At 43.6% G+C, this 21,348-nt stretch overlaps 1 protein-coding gene across 2 annotated transcripts in view; it reads right to left on the bottom strand.

Annotated features, from left to right (window-relative positions):
* Positions 1-10,192: 10,192 nt before the first annotated feature.
* The window catches only part of LOC109876607 (rap guanine nucleotide exchange factor 5), a 66,969-nt gene continuing 55,813 nt past the window's right edge, over positions 10,193-21,348 (bottom strand). For both annotated transcript variants that reach the window (XM_031811951.1, XM_031811950.1), the window contains 8 exons: positions 21,073-21,195; positions 20,672-20,850; positions 20,282-20,372; positions 16,599-16,649; positions 16,117-16,204; positions 15,098-15,162; positions 14,904-14,958; positions 10,193-13,275 (listed from right to left, as the gene is read on the bottom strand). In XM_031811951.1, the coding sequence (XP_031667811.1) occupies positions 13,157-13,275; positions 14,904-14,958; positions 15,098-15,162; positions 16,117-16,204; positions 16,599-16,649; positions 20,282-20,372; positions 20,672-20,850; positions 21,073-21,195 (771 nt within the window). In that variant the 3' untranslated portion in view covers positions 10,193-13,156. The remainder of the gene's footprint in view (positions 13,276-14,903; positions 14,959-15,097; positions 15,163-16,116; positions 16,205-16,598; positions 16,650-20,281; positions 20,373-20,671; positions 20,851-21,072; positions 21,196-21,348) is intronic.

Genomic DNA, 21,348 nt, shown 5'->3' with positions numbered 1-21,348 from the left:
AGGCCATCAGACTGTTAAACAGCCACCACTAATATTGAGTGGCTGCTGCCAACACACTGACTCAACTCCAGCCACTTTAATAATGGGAATTGATGGGAAATGATGTAAAATATATCACTAGCCACTTTAAACAATGCTACCTAATATAATGTTTACATACCCTACATTATTCATCTCATATGTATATGTATATACTGTACTCTATATCATCTACTGCATCTTTATGTAATACATGTATCACTAGCCACTTTAACTATGCCACTTTGTTTACATACTCATCTCATATGTATATACTGCACTCAATACCATCTACTGTATCTTGCCTATGCCGCTCTGTACCATCACTCACTCATATATCTTTATGTACATATTCTTTATCCCCTTACACTTGTGTCTATAAGGTAGTAGTTTTGGAATTGTTAGCTAGATTACATGTTGGTTATTACTGCATTGTCGGAATTAGATGCACAAGCATTTCGCTACACTCGCATTAACATCTGCTAACCATGTGTATGTGACAAATAACATTTTATTTTATTTTATTTTATTTTATTTGAGATTCTGAGGGGAATTTACAGGAAGCAGACTACCTACAGGTTAGAAAGAGTCAAGTGTCTGACTGAACTGGACCTTGAGTTTGAGTCGGACTTGGTGGATGAAAAACCTCCAGCAGTCGTCTCTGGTGTCCAGCAGGCCCAGCCCCTGCACTTCGGTCCTCCCCCTGCTACAATACCATCCACCTCCTTCACACTGAACAGGTCAGAGACCTCACCTGGGGAAACAGACTCACAGTCAACACCACCAACGAGACAGGGGAGGAGGGATTGGTTGATAACTGTAATTCCCAGTTACTTGAAGCTCAGTAGAGAACACAATGACAGTCAGGGTCAGTAGAGAACACAGTAACAGTCAGGGTCAGTAGAGAACACAGTAACAGTCAGTATCACTTGGGAACACAGTAACAGTCAGGGTCAGTAGAGAACACAGTAACAGTCAGGGTCAGTAGAGAACACAGTAACAGTCAGGGTCAGTAGAGAACACAGTAACAGTCAGGGTCAGTAGAGAACACAGTAACAGTCAGTGTCACTAGAGAACACAGTAACAGTCAGGGTCAGTAGAGAACACAGTAACAGTCAGCGTCAGTAGAGAACACAGTAGCAGTCAGTGTCACTAGAGAACACAGTAACAGTCAGGGTCAGAAGAGAACACAGTGACAGTCAGGGTCAGTAGAGAACACAGTAACAGTCAGGGTCAGTTGAAACAGAACACAGTAACAGTCAGTGTCACTAGAGAACACAGTAACAGTCAGGGTCAGAAGAGAACACAGTGACAGTCAGTGTCACTAGAGAACACAGTAACAGTCAGGGTCAGTAGAGAACACAGTAACAGTCAGTGTCACTAGAGAACACAGTAACAGTCAGGGTCAGTAGAGAACACAGTAACAGTCAGCGTCAGTAGAGAACACAGTAGCAGTCAGTGTCACTAGAGAACACAGTAACAGTCAGGGTCAGAAGAGAACACAGTGACAGTCAGGGTCAGTAGAGAACACAGTAACAGTCAGGGTCAGTTGAAACAGAACACAGTAACAGTCAGGGTCAGTAGAGAACACAGTAACAGTCAGGGTCAGTAGAGAACACAGTGACAGTCAGGGTCAGTTGAAACAGAACACAGTAACAGTCAGGGTCAGTAGAGAACACAGTGACAGTCAGGGTCAGTTGAAACAGAACACAGTAACAGTCAGCGTCAGTAGAGAACACAGTGACAGTCAGGGTCAGTTGAAACAGAACAGAGTAACAGTCAGGGTCAGTAGAGAACACAGTGACAGTCAGGGTCAGTAGAGAACACAGTAACAGTCAGGGTCAGTTGAAACAGAACACGGTGACAGTCAGGGTCAGTAGAGAACACAGTGACAGTCAGGGTCAGTAGAGACAGAACAGAGTAACAGTCAGGGTCAGTAGAGAACACAGTAACAGTCAGGGTCAGTTGAAACAGAACACAGTAACAGTCAGGGTCAGTAGAGAACACAGTGACAGTCAGGGTCAGTAGAGACAGAACAGAGTAACAGTCAGGGTCAGTAGAGAACACAGTGACAGTCAGGGTCAGTTTAAACAGAACACAGTAACAGTCAGGGTCAGTAGAGAACACAGTGACAGTCAGGGTCAGTAGAGAACACAGTGACAGTCAGGGTCAGTAGAGAACACAGTGACAGTCAGGGTCAGTAGAGAACACAGTGACAGTCAGGGTCAGTTGAAACAGAACACATTAACAGTCAGGGTCAGTAGAGAACACAGTGACAGTCAGGGTCAGTAGAGAACACAGTGACAGTCAGGGTCAGTTGAAACAGAACACAGTAACAGTCAGGGTCAGTAGCAGAGCTGGTTGTTCTGTTTTTTTACTCCAGTCCTCAGCCAAGTCCACCTACACTGTAAAGCCTAGGAGTGTGTTCACCAGGAAGCCAACAGAAAAAAAGGCGTAATGAAAGGGGAAGAGGTGTTCCCTCGTGTGCCATAATAAACACAACCCAGATAGACAGTGGAAACACTTTATTGGAAGCTGATTCTCTAACTATCTTCAAGCAGTGAAAGTTGAGGTGTAATCTGAAAATACACATTCAACACGATGGTGCTCATTGAAGAATTTGGAGGTGTCCAAGATCAATGAAGTGGCTCATCACCATGACGCTGCAGAAAGCGAGAGAGAGGACTCTGTTTTGGGTCCCAAATTGCAACCTATTCGCTATATAGTGCACTATAGGTCCTGGTAAAAAGTAGTGCACTACATAGGGAATTAGGGAGCCATTTGATAGGCAGATGTGATCTTTAAACAGATGATTAAAGGGATAAGGCATGCCTCACCAATGAGCTATTTAAATATTTTACAGGGCTCCTTAATAGCATCTGACAATGATTCCTGTGGGAGGAGAGAGAGAGAGAGAGAGAGAGAGAGAGAGAGACAGAGAGAGAGAGAGAGAGAGAGAGAGAGAGAGAGAGACAGGGAGAGAGAGAGAGAACAGGACTAGATGAGATCAATACAACTGCTAGCAGCCAGAGGGGTATTGATCCTAGAGAACTGTGTCTAAAAGAAACATTGATCTCTCTTAATGAATCACAGACGTTTTGCATTATTATTCTCCTGTGGTGCGGTTCACCGCACAATATGGCGGACTGTGATTGGCTGGGATAAAGATATTTATTATACTACAGGAAGTTTTTCTATTGACAGATATGTCTCTTGGTGTTGAAATCCTGCTCTGCCGCGTGATATTCACATATTCATTGCAATCACTTATCATGCCTAAATGATCTACTATAAATTCTGTCAGGCTTTACATCCATTATTAATGACTATGTTAATCATGATGACCTCTCATACCAAGAAGACCTTCTGTGTTTACCTTGAGGTTCTGTGTGGTGTAGGCCTTCCTCGGGTGTGTGTGTTTACCTTGAGGTTCTGTGTGGTGTAGGCCTTCCTCGTGGTGTGTGTGTGTTTACCTTGAGGTTCTGTGTGGTGTAGGCCTTCCTCGCCTGTGTGTGTGTGTGTGTGTGTTGACCTTGAGGTTCTGTGCAGGCCTTCGTCCTGATGGAGACTCCAGGATATAAATTACCCTACAGCTGTGGATGAACACAAAACATGCTAAACTTTATTGTCTTGAAAAACACTTCCTGAAAAGGGTGTTCCATGATCCTGCCTCCAAGACAACTGAGGTTACCTCATTGATAGTACTTCTGAATACCTCCAGAAAAAAGTTAGTTGACTCAATTCTGCTCTGTTTTGTTTGCTTATTTTCAACCTTATACATTTTTTTTGTGTTTAAAAGATGTTAAAAAAATGGAAGCAATTCGTCTTCATTTTTAATGACACATAATTTTTGTGAAAACACTTTTACAGTGAGTTTATTATACTACCTTCCCAAACTAAGGGTCGGGAGTCCAAGTTGGTCACGGGAGGATTAATTTTTTTCACACATTTTCGGTATGAAAAAACACTTTCAGTGTAAATTGACGAAATTACGAAAAACCAAATAGAAAGTGTGTACAAAGATAATGGAAGTCGGAAGTTAACATACACTAAGTTGACTGTTCCTTTAAACAGCTTGGAAAATTCCAGAAAATTATGTCATGGCTTTAGAAGCTTCTGATATGCGAATTGACATCATTTGAGTCAATTGGAGGTGTACCTGTGGATGTATTTCAAGGCCTACCTTCAAACTCAGTGCCTCTTTGCTTGACATCATGGGAAAATCAAAAGAAATCAGTCAAGACCTCAGAAAAAAAGAATTTGTAGACCTCCACAGGTCTGGTTCATCCTTGGGAGCAATTTCCAAATGCCTGAAGGTACCACGTTTATCTGTACAAACAATAGTACGCAGGTATAAACACCATGGGACGACACAGCCATCATACCGCTCAGGAAGGAGATGCATTCTCTTAGAGATTAATGTACTTTGGTGCGAAAAGATCAAATCAATCCCAGAACAACAGCAAAGTACCTTGTGAAGATGCTGTAGGAAACAGGTACAAAAGTATCTATATCCACAGTAAAACGAGTCCTATATCGACATAACCTGAAAGGCCGCTCAGCAAGGAAGAAGCCACTGCTCCAAAACCGCAATAAAAAAAGCCAGACTACGGTTTGCAACTGTACATGGGGACAAAGATCGTACTTTTTGGAGACATGTCCTCTGGTCTGATGAAACAAAAATAGAACTGTTTCGCCATAATGACCATTGATATGTTTGGAGGAAAAAGGGGGAGGCTTGCAAGTCGAAGAACACCATCCCAACCATGAAGCACGGAGGTGGCAGCATCATGTTGTGGGGGTGCTTTGCTGCAGGAGGGACTGGTGCACTTCACAAATTACATGGCATCATGAGGTAGAAAAATTATGTGGATATTTTGAAGCAACATCTCAAGACATCAGTCAAGAAGTTAAAGCTTGGTCACAAATGGGTCTTCCAAATGGACAATGACCACAAACATACTTCCAAAGTTGTGGCAAAATGGCTTAAGGACAACAAAGTCAAGGTATTGGAGTGGTCATCACAAAGCCCCGACCTCAATCCCATCTGAAATTTGTTGGCAGCACTGAAAAAGCGTGTGCAATCAAGGAGGCCAACAAACCTGACTCAGTTACACCAGCTAGCTGTGCCACCAGAGACTCTGGGTTCGCGCCCAGACTCTGTCGCAGCCGGCCACGACCGGGTGGTCCGTGAGGCGACGCACAATTGGCCTAGCGTCGTCCGGGTTAGGGAGGGTTTGGCCGGAAGGGATATCCTTGTCTCATCGCGCACTAGCGGCTCCTGTTGCGGGCCATAGGCAGTGCACGCTAACCAGGTCGCCAGGTGCACAGTGTTTCCTCTGACACATTGGTGCGGCTGGCTTCCATGCGCGCTGTGTTAAGAAGCAGTGCGGCTTGGTTGGGTTGTGTTTCGGAGGACGCATGTCTGTCGACCTTCGTCTCTCCCGAGCCCGTTTGGGAGATGTAGCGATGAGACAAGATAGTAACTACTAATAATTGGATACCACGAAATTGGGGAGAAAAGGGGGTAAAAAAAAACATGTTGGCAGAACTGAAAAAGTGTGTGTCGAGCAAGGAGGCCTACAAACCTGACTCAGTTACACCAGCTCTGTCAAGAGGAATGGGCCAAAATTCACCCAACTTATTGTGGGAAGCTTGTGGAAGGCTACCCGAAACGTTTGACCCAAGTTAAACAATTTAAAGGCAATGCTACCAAATACTAATTGAGTGTATGTAAACTTCTGACCCATTGTGAATGTGATGAAAGAAATAAAAGCTGAAATAAATAATTCTCTCTACTATTATTCTGATATTTCACATTCTTAAAATAAGGTGGTGATCCTAACTGACCTAAGACAGGGACGTTCTACTAGGATTAAAAACTGTTTACCTATTGCAGATTCAGTCTTCCCAGCCTGGTGCAGGTCTACAATTTTGTTTCTGGTGTCCTTTGACAGCTCTTTGGTCTTGGCCATAGTGGAGTTTGAAGTATGACTGTTTGAGGTTGTGGACAGGTGTCTTTTATACTGATAACAAGTTCAAACAGGTGCCATTAATACAGGTAACGAGTGGAGGACAGAGGAGCCTCTTAAAGAAGAAGTTACAGGTCTGTGAGAGCCAGAAATCTTGCTTGTTTGTAGGCGACCAAATACTTATTTTCCACCATAATTTGCAAATAAATTCATAAAAAATCCTACAATGTGATTTTCTGGATTTTTTTTCTCATTTTGTCTGTCATAGTTGAAGTGTACCTATGATGAAAATTACAGGTCTCTCTCATCTTTTTAAGTGGGAGAACTTGCACAATTGGTGGCTGACTAAATACTTTTTTGCCCCACTATAGTTGGCTATTCTGAATTATTACATTTCTTTCTAAACAGACAGCAGTAACTCCATAATGGCAAACTTATTTCAATTTATCAGGCATCCTGCAAGTCTGCTGTTGATAAAGTATGTCATATACTTCCCCTGCCATTGTTTAGTTGAGGTAGGCGCCATCTGGAAAAGAATCTAGGGGAAACACTGATCTAACCACTGACACAGCACAAGGACAACTGATTGATTGATGCAGCAGCATAGTGTTCCATGCTATGTCATGTAGGGATTAGGTATTATGGTGTGTCTCTTGAATCATACATAGTAGAACAAGAAACTATTTGTATTTTGTAGCTTTTATAACCTATAAATCAAACAAATTGTATGTGCACATGTGCTGAATACAACAGATGTAGCCCTTAGCGTGAAAGGCTTACTTACAAGCCCTTAACCAACAATGCAGTTTGAAGAAAATCAACTCAAGTAAAAAAAAAAGTAAGACACTAAAATAACTATGAGGTTATATACAGGGGCTACCGGTACCGAGTCAATGTACAGGTTAGTCAAGGTCATTTGTACATATAGGTAAAGGTAAAGTGACTATGCATAGATAATAACCAGTGAGTAGAAGCAGTGTAAAATCAAGGGGTGTGGGGGGGGGGGGGGGCTCAATGCAAATAGTCTGGGTGGCCATTTGATGAATTGTTCAGCAGTCTTATGGCTTGGAGGTAGAAGCTGTCTTTTGGAACTAGACTTGGCATTCCGGTACTGCTTGGTGTGCGGGAGCAGAGAGAACAGTCTGTGAAATGGGTGCTTGGAGTCTTTGACAATTTTTGGGGCCTTCCTCTGATACTGCCTGGCATATAGATCCTGGATGGCAGGAAGCTTGGCCCTTGTTTAGTTGGGGTACGAGCCATCTGGGGTAAAACGCGTTGTCGTGCCCTCTTCACGACTTTCTTGGTGTGTTCGGGCCCTGATAGTTTGTTGGTGATGTTGGTGATTGTTGGTGATAACAAGCTAGGATTTTAAAAGTACTTATTTATATGTTATATAAGCAATAACTGACATACTTTTCTCTGTATGTATTTTTGAATTACTTTCAGTATTGCACCAATGCAAATTAAAATGTCAATATGAACAATGAGGAATTTAAGAAAATATTTACTTGTTGGTGTACATGAATATGTTTGAATTACTACCCAAGAAGGAGCAGGATTTGTCGGGAACTTATGCCTCTATTTGGACCATGTAATTCAGTATGGAGAGCATATTTCATTGGAAGGTCAGCTAACTGAATGATACACAAAGCGTCTGGAGCAGAGTCTGGCATTCCCAGGAGATGTGTGCACGGCGCCTATTGACTTTTAAATGAGCTGCGTTTGACATTGACCTTTTTGTACACCAGAGACAGAATACTAACAGACTGGTGTAATTCATTCAGGGCATGGCGATGTAGAGGAACTTATTCACAGAGATCCCACTGATACCTCTCTATGAAGAGCAGCTACAGATTAGACCAGCCCTCCTTGATTTCTCTATGCTCTGTGTTATAGAGTCTGGTTATCAAGCTCTCTGGACTGAATGAAACCACACACAGAATGAGCAGACAACAACAGGATCATGTGATCCAGAGAGGAGGGGAAATGTAGCAAGTGAAGTTGACGTTCATGATGAGCTAGATTAACTAGATGAACAAACAGCAACAACCCATAACCCAAATATTCTAAACGTGGGGTCAGTAGTTTGATTGTACTGTCATTGAGTCATAGACAGTGTCCCAAATGGCACCCTATTCTCTATATAGTGCACTCATTTTGATCAGGGCCCATATGGGACTTCTATAGAGAATATTGTGCCCTTTGAGGTGCACCAAAGTCCCCAGGCGGGAGGGGAGGTATAATGTCAGTGTTGGTGATGGATCTCTCTGGAGCTCTACTGTATGCAGTGTTATGATGAAATATCACCCAGGGTTCACAGTCAAGGTTCTGATCGTATTCTCACCCAGAGAGGATTTTTTATAATGTATCTTCACATAGAAAAGAGCATGCAGCTCCACAGAGATTAAACTAGTAGCCCATACAATAATGATAATCAACTATATATAACTAACCATTTCATAATGTTCAGTTTAAAGATGATCAATATTATTGTTTGACGTTGCTGATGTATACGGGGTGTTGTGGCTTGGGAAGGTGGGAGGTGGTGGTAAAATCACAAAGACGCCTCAAGCTGATGAGATGACAGTTGCCTGCTGCAGATCAAGGCTACGGCGTCTGTTGGCCTTGTTCCTTAGTACTCCACTGCAGCCATTTGTATCTCAATATCAAAATCATTTCTGGGTAACATTTATGTACCTTATTTAAATGATCAAAAATAAACAAAAATAGCTTCTTACCATCTTAGCAAAATGCAATTTCTCAAGCAATAGGACTGTCTGGGAGTGGTCTGAGAGAGGGTCATAATTGGAGGAGCCTAATGGGAGGGATGTGTAACCTGAAAATGTCCTGTTATTGGCAGAGAGGAGGACAAACTCTTTGTTATTGGTCTATTAACTTATACAGCATGGTGATGTCACCAGGCGGTCCAAAACCCCCACCCAGCCACACAAGCTGACATTTCAGGAGGTCTTTTCAAACAGCTCTTTCACTAAAAGTTCATTATCATAATTCTCCCAATTTCACAGTATTATTCCAACCTCATAGTGTGGAAATATATATAAAACACAAGTCAAATCTAGTTTTTGACTGCACTGGGCCTTTAAAACCACACACCTGTGTGAAACGGATATGACTGACGCACATTTTGTGTTGTTAAACTCATTAAATTACACACTTCTATGAGCACATTCACCAATTAACGTCACCACGGTAATCTTTAGTTGGAGTCCCACATAGAAGGATTCTGTCTTCTCCCCCGGCACCCAACGCACTCCGACGCAAATAGCTGTTGTCTTGCACTTAATTCCTTCCTGGGAGCCAAAGTGGCTTCTACACTGTCAGGCTACAACAACAGAACAGCCAGCAGATGGAAGATTGATTCTGTGGGTTTGTTGTATCCTCCACGGGGAAATGAAGCCTTCCCTCCGTGCTCTAGGGCTGTGTCCCAAATTGGCAACCTATTCCCTCCCTACATAGTGCACTACTTTGGACCAGAAGTAGTCCAAAAATAGTGCACTATATAGAGAATAGTGTGCCATTTGGGACACAGACCTAGGTCTTCATCTGCCTCCTCTCTTCCCCCCATTAGCGTGCGGCGGCGGCAGCTAGGCAGTGATTATGTGACGGGAAAATGAGGGGGTGCCCAGGATGTTGGGGAGGAAATGGCAGGGTGTACAGCCTGGCCCAGCAGGGGGAATGTCATAGAGAGGCATGTTAAAGGCCACACAGGGCACCTGGTTAAGGCCAATGAGGGCATCGGGCTGGGGCACAGATGCTTTTAGGGAACTGGAGTAAAGCTGGTCTTGTTTGTTGTTGTACTAGGCTCCATGCAAAGTGAGCAGATAGTGATATTTGATAGATTTTTGTTTGGTGAAAGAGCAACCGTGAGGATGAAGACTGAATATTTAAGGCATTATTTCTGAGAGAGCATGTTGTATTTTAGTTACGAAACATGAAACTAAAAAAGTTGTTTTTTAAAAATATAAGTGTTGACGTCAACGTCTGTGTTCATCGCTTGACCATGAGATAGTAGTTTCAGATTATGAATCAGCGTGAAGGAACCCTTTGCACACGCGCAGACGCTGTGCGACGGTGAGAACGAAGTCTTGCATCTCACTCGTCTCAGTTCTGCGGTGCCGAGGCATTTCTCTGAGTTGAACTATGTATCCGCACGTCTTTCCACAGAAACTCACCACACTGTATTCATACAACAAAACATTTCATTTATTATTTAACATTTCAAAAGGACTGTAGGAAATGAAACGCAGAAAGACTGATGAGAGAGAAGAGCAGTGACTTGGTATTGCTTTTGTTTCCCTTTCTGAAATAATATTTGTTAGTACATGCTGATTTGGGCATTGTAGCGACATGTAGAAAACCACTACTTCACAAGGAAATGCTTTTTGTTCCATGCATATTTTACTTGGTGGTCGATCCATGGCTTTACCACATCATGCAGACCAGTTCCTAACCTATTGAAACCCCACGGCAGGTAAAAAGGACAGAAATTATACCCTATTCCCTACATAGTACACTACCTGGTCAAAAGTAGTGCACAACGAGCAAATAAATAAGTCTATTATCATAATAATAAATACTTCTCCAATCTCCATGTCCAACCAGGGAACGCACAACATACTACAGTATATAGATGGAATCTATAGTACATGACCTGCCTCAAAACACTATACACACCATGGATATAGAAGTGTTTCATCTCTGTGATACACACATTACACATCAGGGGAATCCACAACAGGAGAACTGGTGGTGCTACTGAAGAACCTCTATATCAGGGTCTGATCTCTTTTCTAAACCACTGAAACATTCACCAAGAGGATTCTCTAGAACAGGATACAACATCCTGCAGGTGGATGGCTCATAAACATGTACAGAATATTAGCCATTTCTATAAGAATAACTAATACTGCCACTGAAAGAAAAAGGCAAAGGCGTTTTAACTGGACAAGAATGTTCAAAGGCAGAAGTGTTGACTTGGTGTATTGCTGTTCCTTCATAGTGCAGATACAGAGACATGACAGGCAAAGGATCTGATGCCTCAAGCTACGTCTCTGATTGTCCACAGCTAAGACCAAACATCTAAGTCCATAACTGTGACATAACCCTTCTACTACTGTTGAGGAGGGTTTATTACATTATCTATAACTGTAACATAACCCTTCTACTGTTGAGGATGGTTTATTACATTATCTATAGCTGTAACAAAAACCTTCTGCTTTTGAGGATGGTTTAATACATTATCTATAACTGTAACATAACCCTTCTACTGTTGAGGATGGTTTATTACATTATCTATAGCTGTAACAAAACCCTTCTGATGTTGAGGATGGTTTATTACATTATCTATAGCTGTAACATAACCCTTCTACTGTTGATGGTTTATTACATTATCTATAAGTGTAACATAACCCTTCTACTGTTGAGGATGGTTTATTACATTATCTATAGCTGTAACAAAACCCTTCTACTGTTGAGGATGGTTTATTACATTATCTATAACTGTAACATAACCCTTCTACTGTTGAGGATGGTTTATTACATTATCTATAAGTGTAACAAAACCCTTCTGCTGTCGAGGAAGGTTTTATTACCTCACACTTTACACTTCACTTTAAATATTTAGAATGATCTTTTTTTCAGTATTTGGAAGTGACATTTATGCAACACACACACACACACACACACACACACACACACACACACACACACACACACACACACACACACACACACACACACACACACACACACACACACACACACTTTTCAATATTGTTGTTTAAATCCATTTAGCTTAACAGCAGCCTAGTGTGTGGTGGTCATACACTTGGAGGTCTGTCAAGTGTAGTGTCCTGGTGTTCAAGTCCCCAGAAGGTTGATGCTTTCATTCATTGTGTGTAGATAGATAATCAGGGAGTGGTCACCTGTTTGGAAGCAGATAACAACAACCTGAAGCTATCAATACAGAGTGACTGAAGCAGGGTCCATATTCATAAAGAGTCTCAGAGTAGGATCACTGGTGTAGTGGAGGGTAAACGCAATGTACCCACATTTTTGGGGGGAGGCCCCAACAATGTAACCACCTTTTTGGGGGAGGGACCCAACAATGTACCCACCATTTTGGGGGGAGGGACCCAACAATGTACCCACCATTTTGGGGGAGGGCCCCAACAATGTACCCACCATTTTGGGGGGAGGGCCCCAACAATGTAACCACCTTTTTGGGGGAGGGACCCAACAATGTACCCACCTTTTTGGGGGGAGGGCCCCAACAATGTAACCACCTTTTTGGGGGGAGGGCCCCAACAATGTACCCACATTTTTGGGGGGAGGGCCCCAACAATGTAACCACCTTTTTGGGGGAGGGCCCCAACAATGTACCCGCCTTTTTGGGGGAGGGACCCAACAATGTACCCACCTTTTTGGGGGGAGTGCCCCAACAATGTAACCACCTTTTTGGGGGGAGGGCCCCAACAATGTACCCACATTTTGCAGAAAAATGCATTGAAAGAATAGGAAGCGTTACTTTTTTCACTGCGACCAGCAATCCAAGTTTATCCACCAATTTATCTACCAGGACATCACTGAGTAGGAGTGCTGATCTAGGTCCCTGTCAATTCATTATGATCCAAAAGGCTAAACAAATCCTAGATCAGCACTCCTACTCTGGGATCCTTTGATCAATACGGGTCCAGATCTATTTGTTAAACTGAGAAGCTCTTTGGTTACCTCTGCTCCATCGTTGCTCAGTATTCCAGTATGCCTTTTGGCGCCATCTAGTGGTTGGCCAGCGCCACACAGTCATCTCCCTGTCAGCTCTGGCCAACCCTATCCCTCTGGCTTTTGTTCCAGTCCTGCATTAACCCACCAAATTCAACTCATCAAAGTCCTGCTGTGTGAGCAGCTGATTAATAGAATCCTGTGTGTGTGTGTGTGTGTGTGTGTGTGTGTGTGTGTGTGTGTGTGTGTGTGTGTGTGTGTGTGTGTGTTAGAGCTGGGCTCTGTAGAGTTGGCCAACCCATGTTTCTCTATGAGTCCTGAGGGGTCCTGAGGGGTGTTTCCAAAGACTAGTTGGTACCCTTCTCCTTGGTGGTCTGACTTCGAGGGGTGGAGGGAGGCAGGCTCAGAGAGTGTATGTAGTCTATCTACACACGGGGTTCCAGTCTGTGGGACAGTTCAAACAGAGTCTGCTGATTGTCAATGACGTGAAGGTAGTCGACATAGGCCTGCACCTCCGGACTGCTCTTCTGGGGCATCCCGTTCCCTAGGAGGTAAACCACACAGTAAATACACACACACACACACACACACACACACACACACACACACACACACACACACACACACACACACACACACACACACACACACACACACACACACACACAGAATTATCCATGACAGAAGATAGTTGTTGGTACACAGTCTTCATTACTGTGAGTGGCTGTGTACCGTAGGGGGTTCTCAGCATTAATGACTCAATCAATTTACTATAGTAGCATATAATGTTGTTATTGATGTACTGATTATCTAATTGGATACTGTTATTCTGCTGACTGCTGTAGTTGAGTCATCTTTACTGTACAACAACTTTAGAAAGTCAACACTGTGACCTGTCTACTGTGTTATAGTGGGTGACTGTAGAAAGTCATCACTGTGACCTGTCTACTGTGTTATAGTGGCTGACTGTAGAAAGTCAACACTGTGACCTGTCTACTGTGTTATAGTGGCTGACTGTAGGAAGTCAACACTGTGACCTGTCTACTGTGTTATAGTGGCTGACTGTAGAAAGTCAACACTGTGACCTGTCTACTGTGTTATAGTGGCTGACTGTAGAAAGTAAACACTGTGACTTGTCTACTGTGTTATAGTGGCTGACTGTAGAAAGTCAACACTGTGACCTGTCTACTGTGTTATAGTGGATGACTGTAGAAAGTCAACACTGTGACCTGTCTACTGTGTTATAGTGACTGACTGTAGAAAGTCAACACTGTGACCTGTCTACTGTGTTATAGTGGCTGACTGTAGAAAGTCAACACTGTGACTTGTCTACTGTGTTATAGTGGCTGACTGTAGAAAGTCAACACTGTGACCTGTCTACTGTGTTATAGTGGGTGACTGTAGAAAGTCATCACTGTGACCTGTCTACTGTGTTATAGTGGCTGACTGTAGGAAGTCATCACTGTGACCTGTCTACTGTGTTATAGTGGCTGACTGTAGAAAGTCAACACTGTGACCTGTCTACTGTGTTATAGTGGCTGACTGTAGAAAGTCAACACTTTGACCTGTCTACTGTGTTATAGTGGATGACTGTAGAAAGTCAACACTGTGACCTGTCTACTGTGTTATAGTGGCTGACTGTAGAAAGTCAACACTGTGACCTGTCTACTGTGTTATAGTGGCTGACTGTAGGAAGTCAACACTGTGACCTGTCTACTGTCTTATAGTGGCTGACTGTAGAAAGTCATCACTGTGACCTGTCTACTGTCTTATAGTGGCTGACTGTAGAAAGTCATCACTGTGACCTGTCTACTGTGTTATAGTGGCTGACTGTAGAAAGTCAACACTGTGACCTGTCTACTCTGTTATAGTGGCTGACTGTAGAAAGTCAACACAGTGTCCTGTCTACTATCTTATAGTGGCTGACTGTAGAAAGTCATCACTGTGACCTGTCTACTGTCTTATAGTGGCTGACTGTAGAAAGTCATCACTGTGACCTGTCTACTGTGTTATAGTGGCTGACTGTAGAAAGTCAACACTGTGACCTGTCTACTGCGTATAAGTAATGACATGAGTATGGAGGTTCAAGGATAGCTCATCAAAGTTGATGGTCATTGCTGATCTAAGACTGTGTGAGAGTAACACCCACACACACACACACACTTCACCCACCCATGTGATCCTCCTGACAGTGTCTGATGAGACGCACCGTGTCGGCTATCATGTGCTGCAAGAGGAGATGGACACCATACACATCAAATACACATCCATCACATATTTTAGATGACCTGATTTCTGTCTATAGTTGAAGAAACACTGGGTACACTGACATGTTCAACCCCTTCCGTCATACTGGAGTGACTTACCAGCTTTTCAAAATTCACCAGGTTATCGAGAAACGTTTTGTTGCCCTCGTGAATGAAAGTGATATCTAAGAGAAAGGGAACAATGTAGCAGAGTTCAAATATTGAGTGCTAGTTCGGCGATCCTGATTTAAGTTCAGCTCACAATATTTCTGTCTGCATTACAGATCACTGCAGGGTTCAGGAGGCAGTGATGACAGTAACATTACAGACCACTGCAGTGTTCAGGAGGCAGTGATGACAGTAACATTACAGACCAATGCAGGGTTCAGGAGGCATTGATGACAGTAACATTACAGACCACTGCAGGGTTCAGGAGGCAGTGATGACAGTAAGATTACAGACCACTGCAGGGTTCAGGAGGCAGTGATGACAGTAACATTACAGACCACTGCAGGGTTCAGGAGGCAGTGATGACAGTAACATTACAGACCACTGCAGGGTTCAGGAGACATTGATGACAGTAACATTACAGACCACTGCAGGGTTCAGGAGGCAGTGATGACAGTAACATTACAGACCACTGCAGGGTTCAGGAGGCAGTGATGACAGTAACATTACAGACCACTGCAGGGTTCAGGAGGCAGTGATGACAGTAACATTACAGACCACTGCAGGGTTCAGGAGGCAGTGATGACAGTAACATTACAGACCACTGCAGTGTTCAGGAGGCAGTGATGACAGTAACATTACAGACCACTGCAGGGTTCAGGAGACATTGATGACAGTAACATTACATACCACTGCAGGGTTCAGGAGGCAGTGATGACAGTAAGATTACAGACCACTGCAGGGTTCAGGAGGCAGTGATGACAGTAACATTACAGACCACTGCAGTGTTCAGGAGGCAGTGATGACAGTAACATTACAGACCACTGCAGGGTTCAGGAGGCATTGATGACAGCAACATTACAGACCACTGCAGGGTTCAGGAGGCAGTGATGACAGTAACATTACAGACCACTGCAGGGTTCAGGAGGCAGTGATGACAGCAACATGCAGTGTTTTCTGAGTCTAGGCACCTTTCAGTAGCAGAGGAAGGAAAGGGATCTTGGGCGTCTTGGTCTTCTTGAAAGCGTCCCTATAGGCTTTGTGGTTGAGAGAGGGGTCCTGTGAAGACATGTTGAGACAGATGTGATGTGTGACACTTGTCTTTGGGGAGAAACGTGGTCTGTTGCGTCCCAAATGCCAACATCTTCCCTATATAGTGTATACTTATGACCAGGGCCCATAGGGATCAGGTCACAGGTAGTGCACTATGTAAGGCATAGGGTGCCTTTTGGGACTCGAACATGTGCACTGCAGAAGCCCTCACAACCCCTAACATCTGTCACTATGTCCCAAGATGACCAGACCTAGTGATAATTAATAAAGCCTCCTGCTTTTATTAACTCAACAGTGATGACCCAATATGTTCCTAGTACTAAACGTACAACACATAATTCCATGTATAGTCCCATTCATTATTACAGGATCTCTACACAATAAAACATGATGAACTTACTGTCAACATCTCCAGTTCCAAAAACAGTTTTTTGAATTTTCCTGGAACTTTCTGATGGAAAGAAAAACAGGTTTAGTTGCCACAACATTTACTGGGTTGACTCAGACCTCCTCCTTGTCCTGTGAAACAGTGTGCACACCCTCCTCCCTCATACAATATTATTACCACCACAAATAACAATCACTGTAGCAACCCTGTGTTTATAACCGTGGATATCCACTTTACTACTTCAGCAGGGTTTCATGGTACAGTTGATACCATGCAGGGATACGGGCCAGAAGGTTTAGGTTTCATGGTACAGTTGATGCCATGCAGGGATACGGGCCAGAAGGTTTAGGGTTCATGGTACAGTTGATGCCACGCAGGGATACGGGCCAGAAGGTTTAGGGTTCATGGTACAGTTGATGCCACGCAGGGATACGGGCCAGAAGGTTTAGGGTTCGTGGTACAGTTGATGCCACGCATGGATACGGGCCAGAAGGTTTAGGGTTCGTGGTACAGTTGATGCCACGCAGGGATACGGGCCAGAAGGTTTAGGGTTCGTGGTACAGTTGATGCCACGCAGGGATATGGGCCAGAAGGTTTAGGTTTTGTGGTACAGTTGATGCCACGCAGGGATACGGGCCAGAAGGTTTAGGGTTCGTGGTACAGTCGATGCCACGCAGGGCTACGGGCTAGAAGGTTTAGGGTTCGTGGTACAGTCGATGCCACGTAGGGCTACGGGCTAGAAGGTTTAGGGTTCGTCGACCACCACAGACGAGCTCACTCTCCCTGCTTGTCTCATTACGATACAATCAGAGCTGGCAGCAGACAATGATCAGCTAAGGGGAAATCAGATTTTTAACAGTTTGATGCTATATTTATAATTATATAAAATATTTGCAATGAATTTTCCACCAGTGGAGGCTGCTGAGGGGAGGACGGCTCATAACAATAGCCAGGAACAGAGAAAATGGAATGTTGTCAAACACATGGAAATCATGCATTTGATACCATCCCACTAATTCTGCTCCAGCCATTACCGTAAGCCCGTCCTCCACAATTAAGGTGCCACCAACCTCCTGTGTTTTCCACCAACAGGTTTCTGTGCCAATGCACCACACACAACCAATATGAAATGCATAAATGCATACTGCTTACTGACTGAGCGTTTATCATCATGGATTGTGTTTTCAACTCCACAATCAAGTAGAGAATGTCTATCTGACAGAGAATACATCCTTCCCTACCTTGTAGACTTACTCAGTATCGAAGGCTTGGCCTCACAATCTACGAATGTCATTCAACTTTATGCTGTTTTGTAACAGATGTCTCTTTCCATTGATGAATGGCCGTTGCACAGTTAAGATGCTGGAACTACACTGAGTGTACAAAACAATAGGAACTGCCCTACCCATGATATAGACTGACCAGGTGAATCCAGGTGAAAGCTATGATCCCTTATTGATGTCACTTGTTAAATCCACTTCAATCAGAGTAGATGAAGGGGAGGAGACAGGTTAAAGAAGGATTTTTAAGCCATGAGACAATTGAGACATGGATTGTGTATGTGTGACATTCAGAGGGTCAATGGGAAAGACAAAATATATTTAAGTGCCTTTGAACAGGGTATGGTAGTAGGTGCCAGGCGCACCAGTTTGTGTGTCAAGAACTGCAATGCTTCTGGGTTTTCACAATCAACGGTTTCCTGTATGTATCAAGAATGGTCTACCATCCAAAGGACATCCAGCCAACTTGACACAACTGCGGGAAGCATTGGAGTCAACATGGGTCAGCATCCCTGTCGAATGCTTTTAACACCTTGTAGAGTCCATGCCTCTACGAATTGAGTCTGTTCTGAGGGCAAAATGGGGTGCAACCCAATACTAGGAAGGTGTTCATAATGTTTTGTACACTGGGTGTATGGTGGAGTGGATGGATGTGAGCAGGTAGCCAACAGGAGACTTTTGAAGTAGCGTTTTCAGACTGAAACATTGCGACTATATTTAGGCGTTGGCTTGTAGGTCTAGAAATAGATGAGAAAGGAGGCCGAACGCGTGTTCAGTTTCCCTGAATAACTGGGCCTGCTGGGAGCACAGGCCTATGTGAAGAACACTTAGGAGAATGATGATCAGCATCAGAAGTAAAAATCCAGCTGGCCTGCTACTGTGCCTTTTCTACAATCTGTCCAGAGTAGAGACCCACAACTGATCCATGGAATGAAACATTCAAATAACACAGCTTTTCAGCCATTATTCAAATGGCATTTTCACTGCAGTTTACATCCTAGAGTAGAACTGTACTCAATTGAAAACAGTGATGCAACTTTTCATTGCATTATGGTGTAGTAGGGTCCAGTAATCTAGGTAGGATAACCGTATTGTCCCTAAACGAGATCAATAGGGGAGATTTTTGAGCTGCATCTTTCATGTCTTCACTGTTCTTTCATGAAGTAATGATGCCTCTCAGCTACTCTTCTATCCAGTGGATTTATATTGAACATTGGGTGCAGATTTGAATGATTGTATGGGTGGTATTATTGCTAGTTAGCATTTTGCAGATCTGGATAAACATCCACCCACCGCTACTGTCACTATGAATAGAGGGCAGGTTAGACAGCTGAGTGGTAGACTATATATGATTCATCTACTACTATAGTCACTATGAACAGAGGGCAGGTTAGACAGCTGAGTGGTAGACTATATATGATTCATCTACTACTGTAGTCACTATGAACAGAGGGCAGGTTAGACAGCTGAGTGGTAGACTATATATGATTCATCTACTACTGTAGTCACTATGAACAGAGGGCAGGTTAGACAGCTGAGTGGTAGACTATATATAATTAATCTACTACTATAGTCACTATGAATAGAGGGCATGTTAGACAGCTGAGTGGTAGACTATATATGATTCATCTACTACTATAGTCACTATGAATAGAGGGCAGGTTAGACAGCTGAGTGGTAGACTATATATGATAAAAACACACTACCCTCCTTTGTGCCCAATAAAAACACACTACCCTCCCCTCTGCCCAATAAAAACACACTACCCTCCTTTGTGCCCAATAAAAACACACTACCCTCCCCTCTGCCCAATAAAAACACACTACCCTCCCCTCTGCCCAATAAAAACACACTACCCTCCTTTGTGCCCAATAAAAACACACTACCCTCCCCTCTGCCCAATAAAAACACACTACCCTCCCCTCTGCCCAATAAAAACACACTACCCTCCCCTCTGCCCAATAAAAACACACTACCCTCCCCTCTGCCCAATAAAAACACACTACCCTCCCCTCTGCCCAATAAAAACACACTACCCTCCCCTCTGCCCAATAAAAACACACTACCCTCCCCTCTGCCCAATAAAAACACACTACCCTCCCCTCTGCCCAATAAAAACACACTACCCTCCCCTCTGCCCAATAAAAACACACTACCCTCCCCTCTGCCCAATAAAAACACACTATCCTCCCCTCTGCCAAATAAAAACACACTACCCTCCCCTGTGCCAAATAAATCTAAAATAAAATAATCCTCAAAGCAACAACAAAAAGTTTGACAACTCTCTCCTATTTTGATCTAAACAGTACATTTCAAACTGTCCCTTGGCAAAAGACAATCAAGACCAGTTTATCTGAAAAGCTTAAAAGACGTCCCATCACAAATAGTCGCATACAGAAGCAGACAAACACTGACCTCCCAGGTCTGACTGAGGCGGCTAACTGCTGCGGTGTTCAGACCCATAACGATGGCAAAGAAAGAGTTGAGGTTCCTCTGGGCTTTACAGCTGAGGAAATAAAGAGTGACACACTGTTAACACCAGCTTCATACAGTGATGATACAGAAATACAAACTGTAATTCCTCACTAAACCACAGGAGGGGGCATCCTGTCCATGCAGACCTCACTATAATAGAGTGTTGTGCAGAGTTCTGTAGTTGAAGTATTGGGCCCTTAGTGAAATGGACCAATCATACTGCTCTACATCTGTAGAAGAAGACATCACATTTTGAGGATGTAACAACTCTGCTCTAAATGCTGTTGCCCACTATGTTGTGGTCAGAGAAGAGAAGAGAAGAGAGCTCACTGGGCAGCGATTTTGATGAACTTCTTGATGAGCTGGACTCTGTTGCAGAGCGTAGGACACATCAGGACTTCTGTCATCACCCACAGCTGTACCTCATTGCAGCGCTGCAGCAGCAGCTCCAGCGCCACCGTGTGGCCACTGCTGGCATGACGGCTGAACGTGAAGTACACCAGCTCTTGCTGTAGTGGAGAGAGACAGGACAGGACACCGGTGAGCTTGTAGAAAGCTTTGAATCACTAATATCTTTAACTGTATCCTAAATGGCACCCTATTCCCTTTATAGCGCACTACTTTTGACCAGAGCTCTATGGGCCCTGGTAAAAAGGTGCACTATAGTGAATCGGATGCCAACTGGGACGCATGCATAGTGTAGGTGATGGACAAAAGTTGATGTCACGGACCTCGTGTATTGAGTTGAAGACACTCCAGTCAAAGTTTGTAAGGGTGACAGCCACGTCCCATGTGTTCATACTCAGCATGCGAGCTGACCTCTGTTGTAGCTCTGCGTTGTCTGTGAACGGGCTCTGAGAGGAGAAAGGAATATGTTATGTTCTGTTGGGGCATGTAAGAACATGTTATTTTCTGGTGTGATATGACCCTGTGGGATATAGGCTGGAAGCATATCCAGTAGGAATCAGGAATATAATGTGATAAACCAAATGCAGAAGTAGCTTGAT

This window comes from Oncorhynchus kisutch, unplaced genomic scaffold (assembly GCF_002021735.2).
Source record: "Oncorhynchus kisutch isolate 150728-3 unplaced genomic scaffold, Okis_V2 Okis02a-Okis13b_hom, whole genome shotgun sequence".
NCBI classification, from domain to species: Eukaryota; Metazoa; Chordata; class Actinopteri; order Salmoniformes; family Salmonidae; genus Oncorhynchus; species Oncorhynchus kisutch.
This window is presented reverse-complemented; position numbering and strand designations above follow the sequence as displayed.